Source organism: Thamnophis elegans, chromosome 13 (assembly GCF_009769535.1).
Source record: "Thamnophis elegans isolate rThaEle1 chromosome 13, rThaEle1.pri, whole genome shotgun sequence".
In the NCBI taxonomy this organism is placed as follows: Eukaryota; Metazoa; Chordata; class Lepidosauria; order Squamata; family Colubridae; genus Thamnophis; species Thamnophis elegans.
In genome coordinates this window covers 46,052,673-46,076,001 of record NC_045553.1, presented here as the reverse complement: position 1 = coordinate 46,076,001, position 23,329 = coordinate 46,052,673, and the positions used below count along the sequence as shown (strand labels likewise).

The 23,329-nt window shown below is 46.8% G+C and overlaps 1 protein-coding gene across 1 annotated transcript; it reads left to right on the top strand.

Annotated features, from left to right (window-relative positions):
• The first annotated feature begins 5,007 nt into the window (after positions 1-5,007).
• Positions 5,008-15,960, top strand: LOC116516343 (TLC domain-containing protein 5-like). Its single transcript, XM_032228771.1, has 2 exons — positions 5,008-5,203; positions 15,371-15,960. Exons 1-2 carry the CDS (start codon positions 5,008-5,010, stop codon positions 15,958-15,960), a joined length of 786 nt encoding a protein of 261 aa, XP_032084662.1.
• The last annotated feature ends 7,369 nt before the right edge of the window (positions 15,961-23,329 follow it).

Sequence of the window (23,329 nt, the reverse complement as noted above, 5' to 3'; positions counted from 1 at the left end):
GTTGCACTGGAATATTCGTCTGCTTCAAAAGGAACTTTCCTTTTAACTGGATGCAAATCTGATGCTTTAAATCTGATGCATCTCAGTTAATCCACAGGACACAACTTCACAACATGTTTGCAAGTTATTTATTTTTTAAAATTGTAATATAACTACCTCTGGCATAGTCGAAAGAGCGACATGGAGGTTTATTGTCTGCACTACACAATGGCAGCATTATTAAGTAGGATATATTTGGATAAAGATACCATAATTAAGGACTATATGTGTGAACCCCAGCAGTTTAACAAGCTTGGCTTCCTTTCTTTAAGTTTTGCTGTCGTAGAAGTGATCCAGAGATAGTGTGTGGGTTGTAGAAGAAGCCATGGGATCAAGCTATCCTTCTGCTGGTTGGAAGGACACGAATCTCCCTCCAGCCCTGGACTCTTCGCCGTGACTATCTTGGCTGGGAAGGCTGTGTTTGTAGTCCATGGCATGGAAGATGATGGGGATCACTTTACAGGAAACATGGGGCAGGATGTTCTGTCTGTGCGAGAGAAACAGAAACATCGACTTGATCCTGAATGGGAGGAAGGAGTGAAAAAGACACGAAGGTTGGGAGACTTTCACTGCCTTGGATAAAAACAACAGAATAAGGGAATAACAAGAGTTGAAAGGGACCTTGGAGGACTTCTAGTCCAACCCCCTGCTCAAGCAGGAAACCCATTTCAGACAAATGGTTATCCAATCTCTTCTTAAAAACCTCCGGTGAGGATCACCCACAACTTCTGAAGGCAAGTTGTTCCACTGATTAATTGTTCTAACTGTCAGGAAATTACTCCTTAATTCCAGGTTGCTTCTCTCCTTGATTAGTTTCCACCCATTGCTTCTTGTTCTGCCCTCAGGTGCTTTGGGGAATAGTTTGACCCCCTCTTCTTTGTGGCAGCCCCTGAGATACTGGAAGACTGCCATGATGTCACCCCCCCCCCAGTTCTTCTTTGCATTAAGCTAGACATACCCAATTCTTGTAATGGTTATTCATATGTTTTAGCTTTCAGTCCTCTAAAGAAGGAAGGAAGGAAGGAAGGAAGGAAGGAAGGAAGGAAGGAAGGAAGGAAGGAAGGAAGGAAGGAAGGAAGGAAGGAGTAAGGAGGGGAGGGAGGAAAAGAAAAAAGAAAGGAAGGAAGGAAGGAAGGAAGGAAGGAAGAAAGAAAGAAAGAAAGAAAGAAAGAGGGGATGGGGAGGGAGGAAAGAAAGAAAAAACGAAGGAAGGAGGGGGAGGAGGGAACAAGAAAAGAAAAAAGAAAGAAAGAAAGAAGAAAGAAAGAAAGGAAGGAAGGAAGGAAGGGAGGGAGGGAGGGAGGGAGGAGGGACGGGGAAGGAGGAAAAGAAAGTAATAAGGAAGGAAGGAAGGAAGGAAGGAAGGAAGGGGGGAGGGAGGAATGAAAAAAGGAAAAAAGAAAGAGGGAGGGGAAAGGAGGAAAAGAAAGAAGGAAGGAAGGAAGGAGTGGGGAGGGGGAAATGAGGAAAAGAAAAAAGAAAGAGGGAGGAAGGGAGGAGGGAGGGGGAAGGAGGAAAAGAAAAGAAAGAAATAGAAGGAAGAAAGAGAAGGAAGGAAACCAGATGAAGGGAAAGGAGGGAGGAGGAGGGAGGAGGGAGGAAAGGAGGGAGGGAGGGGGGGGGAAGGAAGGAAGGAAGGAAGGAAGGAAGGAAGGAAGATTCTGTCAAGAGGAACAGCTGTGCCATAACCATCTCAGGACAACTATAATTCTAACTAGACATCCTGCCTTTCCAGAAATATTTTGAGTATTCAGCACCTGGTCCTTGCACTAACTCTTGCAAAGTGCTTTCCCGGGAGTGTCATGGGAAAGCTATGGGGCCACCGATTCCTCAGCCGAGAAGGAAGGAACCTCCTATCACCAGAGAAAACAGTCACAGCCAATCTGAAGACTCAAATCAGATGCTTCTGAAGTGTCATTAGGAAAGAATCTGGTTGGTTTGGACTGGTGATGGAGACAGATAGTCATTATATAAAGGAAAACAAGACAGCAGAGATAGCAACCCTCCAGTTTTCATTTCCAGAAGCTGATATCCTCCTCGTGAAGGGCATTCCACCTTTGTAGCAACTAGTTTGGAGGCTCAGCTGTTCTTGGGGTTGTGGAGGAAGGAAGAGGAGGGAAGATTTCCAGACAGACGGGTGTTCGGGAATTCCACAACTTTGTTCCCATCAGCAACAGAAGAGACCACCGTACCTGACTGCTAAACCTTTTCCTGGATTTGTCATCTTTCTTCCGTTTCAAGGATTTGGGGTTTTGCTGGTGAGTACCTGGATGGAGGTACACGGTGGCTCAGTGGCTAAGGCGCTGAGCTCGTCGATTAGAAAGGCCGGCAGTTCTGCGGTTCGAATCCCTAGCGCCGCGCAACAGAGTGAGCTCCCGTGACTCGTCCCAGCTTCTGCCAACCTAGCAGTTCGAAATCATATAAAAACGCAAGTAGGAAAATAGGGACCACCTTTGGCGGGAAGGTAACGGCGTTCCGTGTGCCTTTGGCGTTTAGTCACGCCGATCACATGACCACAGAGATGTCTTTGGACAGCGCTGGCTCTTCGGCTTTGAAGTGGAGATGAACACCGCCCCCTAGAGTTGGGAACGACCAGCACGTATGTGGAGAGGAAGCTGTACCTTTACTCCCCTGACCTGTTAATTGTGTATAACATTTTTTAAACAATGATGTAGGTTTTTGAAAATTAAGAAATTAAAGTCATAGGAGGGAAGTCTTAGAACAGAGGACCTAGAGTAAAGTCATTGAATAGAAGAGAGTAAAGTTGTTGACTGGCCATAGAGATTCGGAGGCCTTGATTGCTCACTTTACTGGTGTCTAGCTGATGGACTGAAGTTCCAGGATGTCTGCATTTCTAGCAAAAAAAAAAAACTTGTCATGTGGGCCAGTTTTCCTTGTCCTTCCTGGACCAGGAAAGGATTTGAGATTGCCCGTGACCCGTCAAAAACCGCACTCGACTAAGCCGCGCCCGATTAAACCGCGTCGCTGACGTCATCAACAGGGCGACAACAGCCAGCGCGGAGAAAGAAGGGCGCTTTAAATAGCGCTTTGAAAGCAAGCCGATTCAATTTAAGGTAAAGGTTAGGTTTAGGGTTAGCTTTAGGGTTAGCTTTAGGGTTAGGTTAAGGGTTAGGGTTAGGGTTAGGGTTAGGTTAAGGGTTAGGGTAGGGTTAGGGTTAGGGTTAGGGTTAGGGTTAGGGTTGGGTTAGGGTTAGGGTTAGGGTTAGGGTTAGGGTTAGGGTTAGGGTTAGGATTAGGATTAGGTTTAGGGTTAGGTTAAGGGTTAGGTTAAGGGTTAGGTTTAGGGTTAGGTTTAGGGTTAGGTTTAGGGTTAGGTTTAGGATTAGGTTTAGGGGGGTTAGGTTTAGGTTTAGGGGTTAATTTTAGGTTTAGCGTTTACAGCGTGCTTCTGTCTCCGTGCTGTTGTCGCCCTGTTGATGACGTCAGCTACGCGGTTTCGTCGAGCGCCCTTTAGTCGAACGCGGTTTTGTGGTGGAACCGAGATTGCCCACTAGTCCTCCGTGCAGCTGCTCATCAGGAAGAGACTGCAAGACAGATTTTTCCACTGGGTTTAGCGTTCTGGGAGATAATAACTATCTTGCTCAACCACAAGGAACTAAATATTATAATTGAAGGAGAATAACACTTAAATCTTGCTAGATGTTATAAAAGAGAAGCAAGACTGACCCAGAACTGAAATGGATGTTAAAATGACAGATTACAAGAATGTAATGGAAGAAGATGCTGCACAGGGTGTACAAAAAAAATGATACATAATTAAAATAGATGTATAAATAACAAAGAAAGCAACCTCAATATTTTTTTCTATATTGGATTTCAGAAGAGGCTTGCTAAAACTTTGAAGAATTTGGTAACAGGGGACAAAGAAAAAAATGGAGGAAAAAAATCAAATTCTCTAGGACATTATTTGAAAGGACTAATGGTCAAGATCGTTAAAAGTGAATGTAAATAATATAAAATTGGTTTATTTGATCAAGGTTAAATTAGATATGTTCTTAACCCATAATGGACTTCTGCTAATTAGGACCAAACAAGGAGATATTAAGACTTTGTTTATAGATATAGAAAGAAGAGATCACTTGTTTTAATTTAAGAGGAGGAGATGTTAATTGTTTATAGTTGTTGTGATGAAGGAGGAAATGATTCTTTCTATATTTCTTTTTCCTTACTGAATTCTTAATTTCTTTTCTGTTGTTGTTCTGTTTTTTCTAACTCCGCTTCCTACTTTTACTATTTATTCTTTTTTTTAGTTTGCATTAGCTTTTTTAGCTTTTAATTTTTTATCAGACTACCATAAAACTGGCTTCTCTTACTATCTATCTATCAATCATCTAACTATTTCGGCTAAGTATTGCAGAAAAAAAAAAGGGAGAAGATGAGAGAAATAGGAAGAGACAAAGACAATGGGAGGAAAGCAGGAAGACATAATTGTCTAGATCAGTGCTTCATAACCTTGCCCATTTTAAAATGTGTAGACTTCAACTCCCAGAATTCTCCAGTCAGCTTGAGTGGACTTCAACTCTCAGAATTCCCCAATCAGCTTGTCTGCACTTCAACTCACAGAATTCCCCAGTCAGCTTGAATGGACTTCAGTTCCCAGAATTCCCCAGTCAGCTTGAATGGACTTCAACTCCCAGAATTCTCCAGTCAGCTTGAATGGACTTCAACTCTCAGAATTCCCCAATCAGCTTGTCTGGACTTCAACTCCCAGAATTCCCCAGTCAGCTTGAATGGACTTCAGCTCCCAGAATTCCCCAGTCAGCTTGAATGGACTTCAACTCCCAGAGTTTCCCAGTCAGCTTGAATAAACTTCAACTCCCAGAATTCCTCAGTCAGCTTGTCTGGACTTCAACTCCCAGAATTCCCCAACCAGCAGCTTCATTGTCATTGGGCTAATGTGCATATTATTTCTCTCACTCTCTTTTTGCTTCTTCTTAGCTACAGAACATGTCGCCCATCCTTCTCCAAATCATCATTAGCACCTGGGCTTGGCTTTTCCTCTACTGGGGTTTCTGGTATCGAAACAGGCATCGCGGTGCAGAATGGAGCTGTCGAGTGGTCACTTTCTTACACGGCTTGATGGTCACTTTCCTTTCTGGCTACGTGGTCTTCGTTGACGGTCCCTGGCCGCTGACTCATGCAGGTAGGAAGGTGTGTGTGAAGCTCCACCAGCGTATTGGAAGAAGCAAGGGGTATCAGACTGCTTAATGGATCAGCCTCTTCCACCACAGACTGGCTTAATGGATCAGCCTCTTCCACCACAGTGCCAGTGGGTGATCTTAAGTTCCCACTGTCTCAGCCTTGAAACCAGGACTAGGCAAAGTTAGACCAGCAAAGGATACTCTTTGTAGCTCAGGGTTGAAATAACAATAGCACTTAAGACTTATATACCGCTTTACAGCCCTCTCTAAGCGGTTTACAGAGTCAGCCTATTGCCCCCAACCAACTGGGTCCTCATTTTACCCACTTCGGAAAGATGGAAGGCTGATCAACCTTGAGTTGGCCAGGATCGAACTGTTAGCACTTGGCAGATGTGAAGCAATAGCACTTAGACTTATATACTGCTTCACAGTGCTTTACAGCCCTCTCTAAGGGGTTTGCAGAGTCAACCTCTTGCCGCCAACAATCTGGGTCCTCATTTTACCCACCTTGGAAGCATGGAAGGCTGAGTCAACCTTGAGCCTGGCGAGATTCGAACTACCAAATGCAGTCAGTCGGCGGTCAGCAGAAGTTGCCTGCTGTACTGCACTCTCACCGCTGTGCCGCTGAGGCTCATGGGTCCTTGGTACTCTCTGAGCTGGATTGTTTTCTTGCAGATGTTTCATTACTCAAATTAGGTAACATCCTGGTGAGGGTATCTCGCTTGGGTAATGAATTGTCTGCAAGAAAAAAATAACAAGCTCAGAGAGCACCAAGGACCCGTCAAAGTTACGAAACCATGAAATGGTCAAATCTGGTCCTTGAAGCATTGTGGCCACCAGTCTTCTCCAGGGCCCAATGTCACTGTTTGCAGATCCCTACTCGTCAATGGCATGTACAGATATCATTCTTGCAACCCAACCTGACAGATGTGTCTTATGACCGTGTCCAAGCAGCTGGGCTGAGCTTTCCAGAAGATACAGCGCCTCTGTGCTTCAAGCCACAGATTCAGAGGGACGCTTCCCAGCTTGGTCCTCCAGTTTGGCCCAGCTGAAGCTTTCGTTGGGTTCTCCAATGTCCTACAATTCTTGTCCTCAGAGGTCACCCTACGTTATTATCCTGGGGTGAGGGAGGAAGGAGAGGATGGGCTGATGATCCTAAGCTTTAAATTATGAACATCCCAACCTAAGGATCAAGTTCTTAGCCTTCTTGCCCATTTGTCGCTGCTTCTCCTAATCCAGGTGACTTTGTTGATCGCCACAAGTTCTCCTCCTGCACATTGTCAGCTGTCCATGCGCCACCATCCATTTTAGTTTCATCTTCCACCCAACTCATATGACTTCTCCAGCAACGGTCCACCAACATGGCTCTACCTATAGGAGAATAGGTACTTATAGAGAAACTCCCCACTTTTTTCCTCTCTTCCTCAACAGCTTCTCACTTCCTCCCATAATTAACACGCTCCATGATAGGTGCAAAACGGTTAGTTAGAAGTCTCTTTTATTTATTTATTTATTTTTAAATAATATCTATTACATTTTCCAACATTTAAAACAAAACAAAACACAAAACATATGTTTACACGTAACAGCTTTTCCATATCAGTACACATATTTTTGGTAATAATCCTGTTTACAAGAAATTCTATCCCTCTATGACTATCCTAATTTAAATACTCTCTATATATTCTACTTTTACCCTTTACACCTCAAGTTTTACATTTACTCTCAAGCCAGGAGTACCATCTATTCCAAATTTGATAATGCTCAGTGTCTTCCCTCTCCTTCATTTCCATAGATAGTCTATCCATTTCTGCACATTTGTAGATTTTCTTTCATATAATCGGATCTGGGGGAGATATCTGTTTGTTTCCAATTCTGTGCTAGTACAGTTCTACTTGCAGTTAATATGTATAATATTATGCATTGTAATTTTTTCTCCATTTTCCCATCAAAAATTCCCAGAGGAAACAGCTTCTCACTTCTTCCCATAATTAATACGCTCCATGATAAGTGCAAAACAGTTAGTTAGAACATTCTTTAGCTCCAGTTCCACCTGATGTTGACTCCATGGATTGTTCACGGGGGTCTCCGCAGCCAGTCTTAAAGACCTTGTGGTTGCCTTCTTCTACACGTTGAAGTCCATGTGACTTAAAGAAGCCAAGAGGGAAATCCTGGTTTAGAGCATGCAGGGCTCTCAAACAGAATAACAGAATTGGCAGGAACCTCGGGGGGAGGGGTCTTCTAGTCCAACCCCCTCCTTAAGCAGGAAACCCTAGACCAGGGTTGGCAAACCTTTTCGGCACTGAGTGCCAAAACAGAAGTGTGCGTGTGCGTGCTGAAAACTGGACAAGCAGCCACCCGATGCACATGTGCACGCCGGGAAAATGATCTTCCGGTTTCCAGCATACACATATGCACCGGCCACATGGCCTTCCAGTTTGTGGCAAGCATGTGCACGCAAAGATCAGCTGGCCAGTGTGCATGTGCATGCCGGAAACCGAAAGATAATCTCCCCGGCGTGTGCATCAGTGGTGGTTTCCGGGAGGTATGGCCCGGTAGGGGTGTACCGGTGGTAGCTGGGAGAAGCAGCCACCATACCGGAACAGTGGCTCATTTGGCCCGCCCACCTGCCCACATTCCTTACCAGGTTTTGATGCAAATGGGCTGATTGCACATGCACGCACAGCGTGTGGGGCCTGCGCAACCTCCACCAAGCAGCTGGGTGTTACAGGGTGGTGCCATGTGCATGCATGCGGAGTGCGAGTGCCCAACAAGGATGCCTGGCTGATGCGCTGTGTACCGGCTACGATGGGATCCATAACCCATTACTGATGTCCCTGCGCACTGGGTGGCTGCTCTTCTGTTTTTTGGTGCTCTCGTGTGCATGAAGACCAGCTGGCTGGCGCGCCGGAACTCAGAGTGGGCGACAGCTCACGGGCCTGGAGAGATGGCTCTGCGTGCCACTTCCACCATGTGTGCCACAGGCTCACCATCACGGCCCTAGACCATTTCAAACAAATTGTTGTCCAATCTCTTCTTTAAAAACCTCCAGTGTTGGAGCACCCACAACTTCTGGAGGCAAGTCGTTCCATTTATTACTGAATTTTTGAAGTATAAGACGCACCAAGGTTTTGAAGAGGCAATTTAAAAAAAGCAGGTAGGTAGATAGGGAGAGAGAGAGTAGGGAGAGAGGGAGGGAGGGAGGGAGGTAGAGGGAGAGAGAGAGAGAAAGAGAGAAATACAGTAGGTAGGTAGGGAGAGAGTAGGTAGGTAGATGTTTCCAGGTGTATTTATCCATGTGCTGGAGAAGGAAATCGCTGACAATCTGCAGTCCCTAAGACTTTGTTTCTGTTGGCACAGCACTTGATCAATCTAATTCTCATCAATCAAAGAGTTTTCCAAAAGGAAAAAAAAAAAAGTTTTTGCACTCTGCAAACCTCCCCAAAATGGTAATTATTCTTAACTGCCAGGAAATGTTAGATGTCCCTGCTCTATTCCCCACAACCCAGAAACCTCTCAGCTCACCTTGCAGGGTGGAGGAGACCGAGAGATTACAAGCGATCTTAGGCGATTCAGCAATCTGGGTTGTAAATAGGGATTTGAATGTTGCATTCGGGCGCTCTTAAGCCCTGTTGCTCACTGCATTGCACAGGCCTCGGTGACCCAATTAAACACCGAGATTTCTTTACAAGTTGCAGGTGGGTAGTGCAGAGCCAGGGACAAGTTGGACTCGCCCTGCAAGGATATTTCTGTCACTTCTGAAGCACGAATCCCGGGAGTTTCAGAGAAGATGGAGGCTCTTTGAGGTCACCACTGGACACCCCAGGTGTCAAGGTGGCAGGTATAAAGTCAGCCACCAACGAAGAGCTCTTAGCTTTATCCCAATCTTTACATAACTTTTGGGGGAGGCGGTGATGGTTTATGGAATTCTGAGCCTTTTGCTAGCAGAGTGGCCACCCAGTTTCAGTCATAAGGACTAGAAACTTCCTTCTGCAAGTGAAAACAGTGCACCCCAGGAGGACATGCCAAAAGCATGTGAGGCAAGTTGAGGGAGTAACATGCTCATTTTCTTCTTTTCCTTCCTCCCTCCCTCCTTCTGTTCTTTTCTCCCTTCTTTTTCTTCCCTCAACCCCCTCCTTTTCTTCCTCCCTTCTTTTCTTCCTCCCCCTCCTTCTGTTCTTTCCTCCCTCCCCTTTCTTCCTTCCGCGCTCCCTTCTTTTTTTCCTTGCTCTTTCCTTCTGTTCTTTTTTCCCTTCATTTTCCTCCCTCCTTTTCCTTCTTCCTCCCTTTTTTCCTCCCTCCCTCCTTCCTTCTCTTCTTTCCTCCCTTCTTTTTCCTCCCTCCCTTTTCTTCCTTCCTTTCTCCCTCTGTTCTTCTCTTCTTTCTCTTTTTCCTCCCTCCCTCCCTCCTTCTGTTCTTTTCTCCCTTCTTTTTCTTCCCTCAACCCCCTCCTTTTCTTCCTCCCTCCCTCCTTCTGTTCTTTCCACCCTCCCCTTTCTTCCTTCCTTCCGCTCTCCCTTCTTTTCTTCCTTGCTCTTTCCTTCTGTTCTTTTTTCCCTTCTTTTTCCTCCCTCCCTTTTTTCCTTCTTCCTCCTTTTCCTTCCTCCCTCCTTCCTTCTGTTCTTTCCTCCCTTCTTTTTCCTCCCTTTTCTTCCTTCCTTTCTCCCTTCTGTCTGTTCTTCCCTTCTCTCTTTTTTCTTCCTCCCCCCTCCCTCAGTTCCCTTCCTTCCGTTCCCTCTTGACAGAATCCTTCCTTCCTTATTTCTTTCTTTTCCTCCTTCCCCCTCCCTCCTCCCTCCCTCTTTCTTTCTTTCTTTCTTTCTTTCTTTTACTTTTTTCTTTTGTCCCCCCCCCCTCCGCAATCATCCATTTTGCATCTCTGTCTCTGTGTGTGTGTGTCTCATCCACTGCTTCCTGTCTTTAACGCTGGGACTTAGATGTGGATTCAGTTGTGCTGGCTGCATGTGGCCTCCTCCGTTGTGTCCTCACAAGCCCTCTCCTGCCTTTAGTTTAGCTCTCGTTCTCTGGGATTAGATCTTGAACCCTTTTCACGCAGCACCTGCCAGCCTTGTGTGTCAAATAATTCCTTGGAGGAAAGTCTTATTCTAAGCTTTTGGCTCTCGGCCTCCTACAACAGGGGCAGCATTTACAAGCCCTGCTCCTTATTAGCCATGTGGGAGACCTGTAATTACTCTGAGGGTGATAACAGCGAAGCAGCAGCAACAAAAATAATATCCTGTATTTTGAGGAGTATTCAATGAATAGTAAGCCGTGGCATTCCGCCCTTTCACCATAGAAAAACCCAGTATGTTTACCGGGAGAATTAGAGAGAAAACAAGGAGGAGAATCAGGAATGTGATCCCAGCTGGAGGAGTTGTGATCTACGCAGGGTTTCCGCACAAAGAGAATTTCGAGTTTCAGCTTTAATACCCTCCCATAAACATCTTTCATTTGCTCCAGGGAGAGTTTTTGGTGTGTAGATTTAGGTTCAAGGTCTCATAGGTGCTTCCCCCCCCCCCAAAAAAAAGGCAACTGAACTTTGTTTTTCCTTGAAGAGGTTTCGCTTCTCATCCCAGAAGCTTCTTCAGTTCTGATGGAAGGGTGGAGGGTGGAAATGTTTATAGACTTTACAGTCCTCTGGTTGTTAGGGCTCCCACTGAGAGTCTTTGAAGCCACTTGGAGGTTTATCTGTGCCCTCGGGGTCACCTGAGTAGCGCAAAAGGTGTGGAGCCCTTTGAAAAAGCACATTTGGGACAACCGTGACCTGGATGATGGAGAAACTGTGTAGGCCAGTGTTTCTCAACCTTGGCAACTTGAAGATGTCTGGACTTCAACTCCTAGAATTCCCCAGCCAGCGAATGCTGGCTGGGGAATTCTGGGAGTTGAAGTCCAGACATCTTCAAGTTGCCAAGGTTGAGAAACACTGGTGTAGGCATTTAGGATCAAGGATGAAGGTTTAGGTTTGTTTTTTTTGTTAAATGCGCCTTTACAACACCTGTCCAACTCCGAAGGAACTGCGAAGGAAAGACAGACACTGCTCAAGCATGGAGAATAAGCAGCCTATGGAAGTGTCATGTGCACAAATTGGGGGGGGGGCGGGAAGAGACCGAACAACAATACAGATTACAGATTAACAGAGCTGGAAGGGACCTTGGAGGTCATCTAGTCCAACCCCCTACCCGAGCAGGAGAACTGACACCATTTCTGACAAATGGTAGTCCAGTCTTTTCTTGAAACTGCTCCCACAACTTCTGAAGGCAACTTCTGTTCCATCGGTTGATTGTTCTCACTGTCAGAAAGTTCCTCCTTATTTCCAGGTTGAATCTCTCCTTGTTCAGTTTCCATCCATTATTCCTTGTCTGCCCTTCGGGTTCCTTGGAGAATAGCTTGACTCCTTCCTCTCTGTGGTAGCCCCTCAAATATTGGAAGATGCTCTCCTGTCTCCCCTGGTCCTTCTCTTCACTAGACTAGCCAGGCCCAGTTCCTGCAACTGTTCATCGTATGTTTTAGCCTCCAGTCAGATAATCTTAGATAGGTTCAGATGAACAGAGTTGGAAGGGACCTTGTAGGTCATCTAGTCCAACCCCCCGCACAAACAGGAGACCATTCCCACACCATTTCCAACAGACGGCAGTCCAATCTCTTCTTGAAAGCTTCCAGTGATGAAGCTCCCACAACCTCTGAAGGCCAAAGGAGGAGAAAATTCCTCCTTATTTCTATCTTGAATCTCTCCTTGGTCAGTTTCCATCCATTATTCCTTGTCTGGCCTTCAGGTGCTTTGGAAAATAGCTTGACCTCCCCTCCTCTCTGTGGCAGCCCCTCAAATATTGGAAGATGCTCTCCTGTCTCCCCTGGTCCTTCACTAGACTAGCCATGCCCAGTTCCTGCAACCGTTCTTCATATGCTTTAGCCTCCAGTCCCCTAATCATCCTGGTTGCTCTTCTCTGCACTCTTTCCAGAGTCTCCACATCTTTTTTTATAGTATGGTGTCCAAAACTGGAAGCAGAATTCTACGTGTGGCATTGACTTACAGCCATTTATTTAAGAGCCGAGGTGGCGCAGTGGTTAGGGTGCAGTATTGCAGGCCACTTCAGCTGACTGTTATCTGCAGTTCAGCGGTTCTAATCTCACCGGCTCAGGGTTGACTCAGCCTTCCATCCTTCCGAGGTGGGTGAAATGAGGACCCAGACTGTGGGGGGCGATGTGCTGACTCTGTAAACCGCTTAGAGAGGGCTGAAAGCCCTATAAAGCGGTATATAAGTCTAACTGCTATTACTATATAGAGCCGAGGTGGCGCAGTGGTTAGGGTGCAGTACTGCAGGCCACTTCAGCTGACTGTTATCTGCAGTTCAGCGGTTCTAATCTCACCGGCTCAAGGTTGACTCAGCCTTCCATCCTTCCGAGGTGGGTGAAATGAGGACCCAGACTGTGGGGGCAATATGCTGACTCTGTAAACCGCTTAGAGAGGGCTGAAAGCCCTATAAAGCGGTATATAAGTCTAACTGCTATTGCTATTAATGACCATTCATTGTTTCAACAGCACTGCTTATGACTTATGACCATTTTTCACACATTAAGACCACTGCAGCACAGGGTCAGATTTTGGATGCTTGACAACCGGTTCATATTCATGCGGTTTTCTCGGCTCTGACTTAGCGTGCTGCAGTAGATGAAGCCAGTAGTTATGGACGGCAAAGTGTGGTTTTCCCCCTTGATACGCTGTTTAAACCCGAACGCTGCAATTTGTCAAATTATAAGTTACAGCTCAGCAAGTGGGCCAAAGCCAGCCAGTTATGGCTTGTATAACCCATGATTAAAACAAGCCTTCTCTTAGAAAAAGTTAACGCTGAGGGAGTGGTGGGGAGACACGTCAAACCCCACTGAGAATGGAACTCAAGGTATAGCAATAGCAGTTAGACTTATATACCGCTTCATAGGGCTTTCAGCCCTCTCTAAGCGCTTTACAGAGTCAGCATATTGCCCCCAACAACAATCCGGCTCCTCATTTTACGCACCTCGGAAGGATGGAAGGCTGAGTCAACCCTGAGCCGGTGAGATTAGCAATAGCAATAGCAGTTAGACTTATATACCGCTTCATAGGGCTTTCAGCCCTCTCTAAGCGCTTTACAGAGTCAGCATATTGCCCCCAACAACAATCCGGCTCCTCATTTTACGCACCTCGGAAGGATGGAAGGCTGAGTCAACCCTGAGCCGGTGAGATTAGCAATAGCAATAGCAGTTAGACTTATATACCGCTTCATAGGGCTTTCAGCCCTCTCTAAGCGCTTTACAGAGTCAGCATATTGCCCCCAACAACAATCCGGCTCCTCATTTTACGCACCTCGGAAGGATGGAAGGCTGAGTCAACCCTGAGCCGGTGAGATTTGAACCGCCGAACTGCAGAACTGCAGTCAGCTGAAGTGGCCTACAGTGCTGCATTTAACCACTGCGCCACCTCGGCTCTTGGTATGGCAAACTCCCTCACCTATTATGCAGTACTGGCTGCCCTGATATAATTTTTTTTTAAAAGAGAGATTTTGAAGTCTAGACTAAAACATTTTGATTCCCACAGGCGATGTTTGATGCCGTTCCCCTATAATTTTCTTTGAGCAACGTAGGATATTTTCTTGGCAGAAGGTTGATTCGGGTGACAGCAGGGAGGTAAAAGGAATGTGTATCAAAGCTCAGCTGGCAAATTTATTAAACCTTCAAGACAGCGGTGGGTTCCGCATCCTGGTGCAACAGGTACGGTGCAACGGGGGCCGGCATTTACCACATGAATGCATGCAGCACGCACGCGCGCATGTGTCCTTACCTCCTGCGATGCTGCAGCTGCTCAGCAGAGCATCGTGCAGGCCCCTTACGCTCCGAGCGCATGTGCAAAAGCGTCGGAGACTTCAAATACAGGTAAGGATGGCATGTGGGCACTCCGGAGCACCGTACAAGAACGGTACCCGGTGCTCCCAGAAGGCACTGGTACGGCCATACCAGGGCGTACCACTGCAACCCACCACTGCTTCAGGATGCCAGACGATGATCCACATTATAAGAGCCGAGGTGGCGCAGTGGTTAGAGTGCTGTACTGCAGCCACTTCAGCTGACTGCTATCTGCAGTTCAGCGGTTCTAATCTCACCGGCTCAAGGTTGACTCAGCCTTCCATCCTTCCAAGGTGGGTAAAATGAGGACCTAGACAGTGGGGGCGATATGCTGACTCTGTAAACCGCTTAGAGAGGGCTGAAAGCCCTATGAAGCGGTATATAAGTCTAACTGCTATTGCTATTGCTATTGCTAAACCAGCTTTAAAATCTATCATTTCAGTGCTTTGGACTGGGAACCCTTCCAATATTTGAGAAGCTGCCACAGAGAGGAGGGGGCGGGGTGTGTGGCCATCTCAACGTCCACTCATCGAGGCTCTGTTTTCAGCCACAACGGCCTCCTGTAGCCCTTTGCCAGGGAAAACAAAGCTTTGGGGGGGGCTTTGTGTGGTCTGCCCAGGCTCCGTTTTCAGCCGGAGTGGCCTCCTGCAGCCTTCTGCCCACAAAAATGGAGCTCGGCGAGGCTGCACACCGCCCTCCTGGACTCCGTTTTTGCTGGCAGAGGGCTGCAGGAGGACATTGTGGCTGAAAACGGAGCCTTGGAGGCAGTGGTGGGATTCAATTTTTTTTTACTAGAGGTTCTGTGGGCATGGCATGGCTTGGTGGGTGTGACAGAAGGAGGTCACTGCAAAATCCCCATTCCCTCCCCACTCCAGGGGAAGGATACTGCAAAATCCCCATTTCCTCCCGATCTGCTGGGACTTGTGGGGGCAGAGAATGGATGGGGGCAGGGCCAGCCAGAGATAGTATTTACTGGTTCTCTGAACTACTCAAAATTTCTGCTAGTAGTTCTCCAGAATTGGTCAGAACCTGCTGAATACCACCTCTGCCCTGAGCTCTGTTTTTGCTGGCAGAGGCACTGCGGGCTGGTCCTTTGCTGTTTCCAGGGCGGTCCCGCTTTGCCAGATCTAAGCACCCCATCTGTTGGATCCAGCCCACAGGCCTTGTGTTTGGCACCCCTGTCCTAGACCCTCACTGCTTTCAAATGTTCAGAATGGGATAAAATGCAAAATGGGAAGCGCAAAACTCAATTGCTTTTCTTTTCTTTTTTTTCTAATTTACCCCTTTTCTAGGCCACCCAAACACGCCGCTCCAAGAATTTATCCTCTGCCTGTCGCTGGGCTATTTCATCTTTGACTTCTGCTGGTGCGTCCTTTTGGACGGTGAGAGCGACCTGATGCTCACTCACCACCTGCTAAGCATGGGCGGCATGTCACTGGTCTTGGACACCGGGAAGTCGGGCCCCGAATTGAACGCCCTCATCTTCGTGAGCGAGATCACCAACCCGTTTCTGCAAATGCGCTGGTTCCTGCGAGACAGTGGGGGCTACCACAGCTTGGCCGGCGATGTGGTGGACATCTTGTTCGTGGCTCTCTTCCTGGGGCTGCGGATCGTCGGCGGTGCCTGGATTATGCACTCCGTGATGAAGTCCCCCGAGACGTACGGGACGCTCAAGGGTGGAATCCTAGCGATGTACGGCGTGTCCTTCATGTTTTTGGTGGAGATCTTCAGTTTCGCCAAGAGGAAGATCAACAAGAAACTCCAGGCTTGGAGAAACGAAAGAAGCCAAGGAGATCACACCAAGGTTAGCCGACATCTTCCTAGCTTGGGTATCCGGGGATCTGTTGAACCCAACCTACAAAGAGCAAATAGATCTTGTTGAATTTGGAAACTACTTTCCGCGCCGGATCTGGATTCATCACCCAGCTCCAGAGCCATGCATAGAATTCAAGATGATGGTCAAAACACGGCCAAAGTCAGTAGGGATGGCCTGAGGAAAAAAAACGGTTTGCAAGAGGAAGAGGTTTACTTCTGAAATCAGCCAATCCAGTCGAAGGCTACATGCCCAAGGGGGCTGCTCAGATGGATTACAGTGAAGTAAGAGCAACAAAGATGATTAGGGGACTGGAGACTAAAACATAGGAAGAACGGTTGCAGGAACTGGGTATGTCTAGTTTGATGAAAAGAAGGACCAAGGGAGACATGATAGCAGTCTTCCAATATCTCGGGGGCTGCCACAAAGAGGAGGAAGTCAAACTATTCTCCAAAGCACCTGAGGGCAGAACAAGAAGCAATGGATAGAAACTAATCAAGGAGAGAAGCAACTTAGAACTGAGGAGAAATTTCCTGACAGTTAGAACAATTAATCAGTGGAACAACTTGCCTCCAGAAGTTGCGAATGCTCCAACACTGGAAGCTTTTAAGAAGATGTTGGATAGCCATTTGTCTGAAATGGTGTAGGGTTTCCTGCCTAGCCAGGGGGCTGGACTAGAAGTCCTCCAAGGTCCCTTCCAACTCTGCTATTGTATTGTATTAAATATGGATCTGAGATAAGAAATGTTGGGTTGTTTTGTTCCGGGGATCAAGCCAGGGGACAGTCCCACCAGATTTAGAGGATCACTGCAGGTGCTAAAGAGGAGATGCTTGCCAGTTGGTCAAGGACAGGATACGAAACCACATTTCTGGCTGTTCCAAAGATGCATTTTATTTATTCCCCCCCTCCCCCTACCACCCAAAGCAACTGGACTTTCTTGTTTTTTTCCTTGAAGATGTTTTGCTTCTCAACCCAGGTGCTTCTTCTGTTCTGACCGAACGGCGGAGAATGGAAGGGTTTATATGCCCTGCAGCCGTGGAGGTCTTAGCAGCCTGAAGGCCGCCCATTCGCTTTCTGAGAGTCTCAGAAAGAGTGCGCACTTGGGGGGGGTGTTATCTGCACCCTCAGGGTCGCCCGATTCAGGGTGCAAATGGGCGAGAAAACTTCACGGTGTTGTAAACAGGAGATAGGCGTATCCCACCCCACCACCCCTCAGTTGGGAGAGGGCTGTTCACTTTTAATGTGGATGGCTTCCGTGTGTGTGTGTGTGTGTGTGTGTGTGTGTGTGTGCGCGCGTGTGTGTAGCTGGGGGTCCGCACAGGTTCGGGCGATCCTCTAGCTAGAATTTTGCTCAGTTTGGTGAATCCCCAAATGCTACCCCTGGCTGGCCACGCCCATCCCATCCCATTCCCCCCCACCCTTCCCAGGAGTCTCCACGTGGCCCATTCATCATGCAGTGCAGGGCACATGCAGAGGGTCGGGGATAAGGGGGGAAATGGGCCTACTGGAAATTCCAGACATCCAGAAACAAGCCTGTTTCCAGCCTCCGGAGGGCCTCCAGAAAAATTCAGTTTTCACCCTCCCGGAGGTGCGAGAAAAGCCTCCCGAGCCTGGGGAAGGAGAAAAACGCCTCTCCTTCTGCCATGGTGCAGGAGGCTGACTAGGCCACGCCCACCATGGCCACACCCACTCAGCAATGGGGTAGTGAACCTGTTGGTGAAATTTTTGAAGCCCACCCCTGCTTCCTTGACCCCTCTTTCAAACCAGCGGTCAGTCCAGAATGTGGACTCTTTCCAGAATGTGGGATTCCCCCTAGACAGATTTCTGGTACTGTTATCCTACCTGGTTAAGCTAGAGGCTGGGTACCTACCAATCACAGGCCACTAATTTTGGGTAAATCTACACAATGTTTTAAGGGATGCGGTGGCTCAGTGGCTAAGACAGTGAGGTTGTCGATCAGAAAGGTTCGGCGATTCGAATCCCTAGCACCACGTAACGGAGTGAGCTCCCAGCTTCTGCCAGCTTCTGCCAACCTAGCAGTTCAAAAGCACATAAAAAAGGAAGTAAAAAAATTTGGTGGGGAGGTAACAACGTTCCATGCGCCTTCATTGTTTAGTCAAACTGGCCACATGACCACGGAGACATCTTCGGACAGCGCTGGTGCTTTGGCTTAGAAATGAAGAGGAGCACCGCCCCCTAGAGTCGGGAACGACTAGCACATATGTGCGAGGGGAACCTTTATCTTTATCTTTTATGCAATGTTTGCGCCTCCAGAGGGTGCAATTTCACAACTCACTCAAGCCCGTGTCTGCTCATCCTGAGAGCAGCCATTCCAGTCAAGCATTCCCACTACGACATCCTACTCATGGTTTGCTCTGGGTCTATTTCTTCCCAGCGCAAATCCCCGGGGGATTCGAATAGTTTTTGAACTCCCTGCTCCAGAGTGGATTTGAGGATCTGGAAAAAACAACAACATTCCAGCTCTTAAGTTTGCTTACAACTACAAAGGAAAATATTTCGAAGGACTTGCAAATACAAGTCAAACAAACAGATCCGTGAAATCAAATGAACAGGATCGGCCAAGGGAACAATGTTCTTGGCGGTTGGGTTTTTCCCCCCTACTTTTTTTGCAATATGGACAGAATAATTGCATCGATATAAAAATAGCTACAGTTTTTAAATAAACCATTAAACTTGAACTGCATGGAATCAGACTGTTTGGTGCTTGTTTTATGACAATTAAGGACCAATTCAAAGAGGGGAGAATGGACCGTTTGTGGTCTGTGACACACAAGGGTCCTTCCAGGAATATAAAACAATATTTTCAGCAATGGAGTGTGCAGGATGTATCCCAAGCTCTTTGCAAATGAACCCCTAGGACAATAAGGAACTAATCATGAAAATGATCCAAATATTGATATCAATATTTTGATGATATCAAAAATGACTCTAACAGGAAAGGAATAATCCAATTTTCCTCTTTAGGAGACCAATCAACCCGAAAAAGAATTTTTGTGGCATGCTTCTTTTTAGATCCTAACAAATATATTTCATATTCTTTGAGACCTGAAAGTATTTTGTAATAGAAGAATCTCTGTTTTTCCAAATTTCTTGTATGGTGTTCGAAATTATTGTAGTATTTTTTTTTAATGTTGATAGTATTGTTGTTTAACCTCCTATATAAAAACCTCTTGTGTAAATATATTTGGAGGTACAAGGTTTTCAGAAGAACTGGACGAAACACAGAACATGTTTTCACATATTATGAATAGTTTTCTAGATGTAGAGAAGAGATTGGTTCTTCTTACTACAGTAAGCCTGTAGGGATCTTCCTTCCTTCCTCCTTTCCTTTCCTTCCTTCTTCATATTCTATTCCTACTTCCTTCCTTTCCCTTTCTCATACTCTATTCCTCCCTCCTTCCTTCCTTCCTTCCTTCCTCATACTATATTCCTTCCTTCCTTCTTCCCTTCCTCATACTCTATTCCTCCCTCCTTCCTTCCTTCCTTCCTCATACTATATTCCTTCCTTCCTTCTTCCCTTCCTCATACTCTATTCTTCCTTCCTTCCTTCCTTCTTTCCTTCCTTCCTCCTTTCCTTTCCTTCCTTCTTCCCTTCCTCATACTCTATTCTTCCTTACTTCTTTCCTTCCTTCCTCTTTTCCTTTCCTTCCTTCTTCCCTTTCTCATATTCTATTCCTCCTTCCTTCCTTTCCCTTCCTCATACTCTATTCCTCCTTCCTTCCTCATACTATATTCCTTCCTTCCTTCTTCCCTTCCTCATACTCTATCCTTCCTTCCTTCCTTCCTTCCTATCCCACCTTTATTATTTTCACAAATAACTGATGGCAGCAAATAGATCAAAGACAGCTTCCCCTTCCTATTCCTCCCAACAACAACCCTGTGAGGTGAGCTGGGCTGAAAGAGAATAACTGTCTTAAAGTCTCCCAGATGGGTTTTGTGGCTAAGGAGAGTTTTGAACTCCTGGTCTCTTGCTTTCTAGCCTGGCGTATTAACCATTGGACCAAATCTTCCCAAAACTCCATGAACCAAGAAGCGTGTGGACATTTAACAAGCAGTGATTTCCCCTTGCTTCTCTACTCCTGACGTTGTTCTCCTGTACTCAGGGGAATAATTAGTGCTAACCTCACAATGCTCCAGAAAGCTGCCCTTAATCCTTCTCTTCAAACGTCCCACGGGATTGCTTGCGGAGTTTAACTGGGTCATATTTGCGGCAAGGAAAACTTGAACAAATCCACAGTCTAACCAATTTAGGCAAATACGGGAAACGGGGGTCTAACGTGTGAATCACGACATGGCAATTCAATTCAATTTCTTGATATCCGTGTGGGACGTGGGAATCTGCGACGAAGGGAGAAGGTTCAAGGATTTGTTCAATTATATCCTAAGATATTTGGAATTTGTCACATCAATAATACGTTTGCTAAGCGAGAACAGAGCTACTCGACGGAGTTTAGCCTGAATGAATGTGATTTAATAAATGTGCTTATTCAGTTATAAATTATGCTGTGTTTACTGATTCATAAACAGACAGCTTTCTTTTTGTATAAAACTATTTTGGGGGGGAGGGGTTATATGATTTGGACCCAGCGGGAATTCCCAAGCAACTAATAAAGAGCTAATAAAGCATCAGCCAGGATTCCTAGTCAGATGCAGGCTGCTTGTTGGGAAAAATCAAAGGTTACAAAAGCAATATCTGTCTGTCTGTCTTATTCTCCATCCATCCATCATCTATGGTATCCATCCATCATCTGTCCATCTGTCTGCCCATCTGTCTGTCTGTCTGTCTATCTATCTGTCTGTCTATCTAGGTTTCTATCTAATATCCATCCATTATCTATGATATTCATCATCTGTCTGTCTGTCTGTCTGTCTGTCTGTCTGTCTGTCTGTCTATCTATCTATCTATCTATCTATCTATCTATCTATCTATCTATCTATCTATCTATCTATCTATCTAGATTTTACAACCCCCGGTATGCCCAAATATGGGAGGAAGATCACTACTTCCATTCTCTGTCCTTCGGCTCATCACAAGAGACCATCCAGACAGAACCCAATATTTTTTTTACTGTTGCCTTTTTGTTACATTTATTATATTTGTGCTGATAAATAAATAAAGGGAGACTAGTATAGATCTATTTCAAGCTATTTAGCTCTCATCAGCTAGCCATACCCTTACTGGGAATCGAAACTGTGCTGTATTGCCTCTAAGGCAGATGTGTTAACCATTGAGCCACAGAGCTCGACTCCTTATCAGCCAGCCAGGGTGAAAGGTATCTATTCAGATACATACCTATCATCTATCTATCTATCTATCTATCTATCTATCTATCTATCTATCATCTATCTATCTATCTATCTATCTATCTATCTATCTATCTATCTATCATCTATCTATCTATCTATCTTCCATCCATCCATCCATCCATTCATCATCTATCTACAATATCCATCCATCATTGTCTCTTGTCTGTCTGTTTATCATCCATCCATCCATCTATCCTCTATCCATCCATCATTGTCTGTCTGTCTGTTGTCTGTCTGTCTATCTATCTTTTGTAACATTTGATTTTTTCCCAGTAAGCAGTCAGCATTGTCACCCCTGAAGATTTTACATACATTGTAACATGCAGGAATCCTCTAGACTTAACCCATTAAAACTTGCCCAATTGCCAGTCCTTAAATGGACGTGAGCCTTCCCAAATACTTCAATTGGCCACGTACATCTTCTTTATACCCAACAAGGTTTTGAAAGGATTGCATTCTGACCAGGGACTGACCAGCTGCATTGCCAACTGTAACCCAACAGCTGTTGGCCTTGGATCAGATTTCTGGCTGCTTCCTGCCCTGTTGCCAACTGGCCAAGCTGCAGATAGTTACAGGTATTTAACTTCAGCATTACCTGTTGGCAAACTAAGCGTAGGCGCCTCCTTCTATGGCATCTATCTACTGTACCTGAGGGACCGACGCGTTCCTTCGCCTTCTCAGTTTCGCTGTTTTCCTTCAACGACCGTCGGGAAAGGGTTTTCTAACCTTAAACCAAGTTCAATTTAACCGTGGTCTGCCTGCCAAGTAAGCCCCTGGCCGCGTTCTCCCAGCAAGCCGAGGCCTCAAGCGATCCAGCGAGGCGCCTCCTTCCCCTCGTTGCGCGTTGGGACTCCTGCGCGCAATCGGCGGGCGGCGCGGTGCCCGCGGGCGCTGCCATCCGTCCTCCCCACCAGCAGGTGACCCTAAGCTGGCTTCCGTTCTCCGCCTGCCCGGACGAAGCTCGGTGATCTCGGTCACCGGGAGACGCCTCGCCGCCGGGGGCGACCAGGAGAAGAAAGCCCGGGGCCTGGCTTGGCCAGGTGAGCTCCGACAGGTGCGCCCGCTCGCGCGCTCTCCTCGGCCGGAGGGACTGGCTGGCTGGCTGGCCTTGGCTTGGGTGGGGCGGTGGGCGAAGGGTCCGGGCGATTGCAGTGGGGAGCGCTCCAGCTCACCGGGAACGCGCTTCGGCCGGTGTGCGATGCTGCGGGGAAAAAAGGCTGGAGGAAGCGGCAGGGGCGCGCAAGGAACGCGCCACAGGTTGCGCTTGGGCACAAAAGTGAGCCTGGGGCTCCGTTCCGCCCATGTGCGGCATTGCAACCATGCGCCACGGCCGGGGGCGTGGAGGAGGAGGAGGAGGAGAGGGTCTCCGCAGAGTTAGTTCCCGCGGTGCGCTTGCTCTAAGTCTAAGGAATATATGCTTGATGGCTTGGAGATTTGCACAGCTTGGGATGTATGGGGTGAGCTCTGGTTAAGGGAGGGAGGGAGGTCTTGTCCCGTGTGGGAGGAACCCAACCATAGATCCCATGTGGCTTGGCCAGGGAAGGACCAGAAGGACCCTCTAGTGTTGTGTTTTTAACCTTTGGCAGCTTTGAGATGGGTGGGCTTCAAATCCAGTTTTGAGTGTTGAAGTAGGGCCATGTGGGGCTGAGAGAATCTAGGTGGTTGCTAAGATTGGACAACAACTTGATGCACATCATCCATCTATCCATGCATCCATCCAATCAATCATCCATCCGTCCATCCATCCATCTATCCATGCATCCATCCAATCAATCATCCATCCATCCAATCATCCATCCATCCATCCATCCATCCATCCATCCATCCATCCATCCATCCATCCATCCATCCATCCATCCATCCATGCATTCATCCAATCAACCATCCGTCCATCTATCCATGCATCCATCCATCCAATAAATCATCCACCCATCCATCCAATCATCCATGCATCCATCCAATCAACCATCCATCCATCCATCCATCCATCCATCCAATCAACCATCCATCCATCCATTCAACCATCCATCCATCCATCCATCCAATCAACCATCCATCCATCCATCCATCCATCTTTTTCCACATTTCCCTTCTATTCCACTGCAGAAGG

What these genes read in the sequence shown, in the direction of transcription:
- LOC116516343 (XM_032228771.1), top strand. Translation starts at nt 5,008, where the DNA reads ATGTCGCCCATCCTTCTCCAAATCATCATTAGCACCTGGGCTTGGCTT. An exon ending in CTGGCCGCTGACTCATGCAG is followed by an intron (nt 5,204 to 15,370) that starts GTAGGAAGGTGT and finishes CCCCTTTTCTAG; the next exon opens with GCCACCCAAACACGCCGCTC.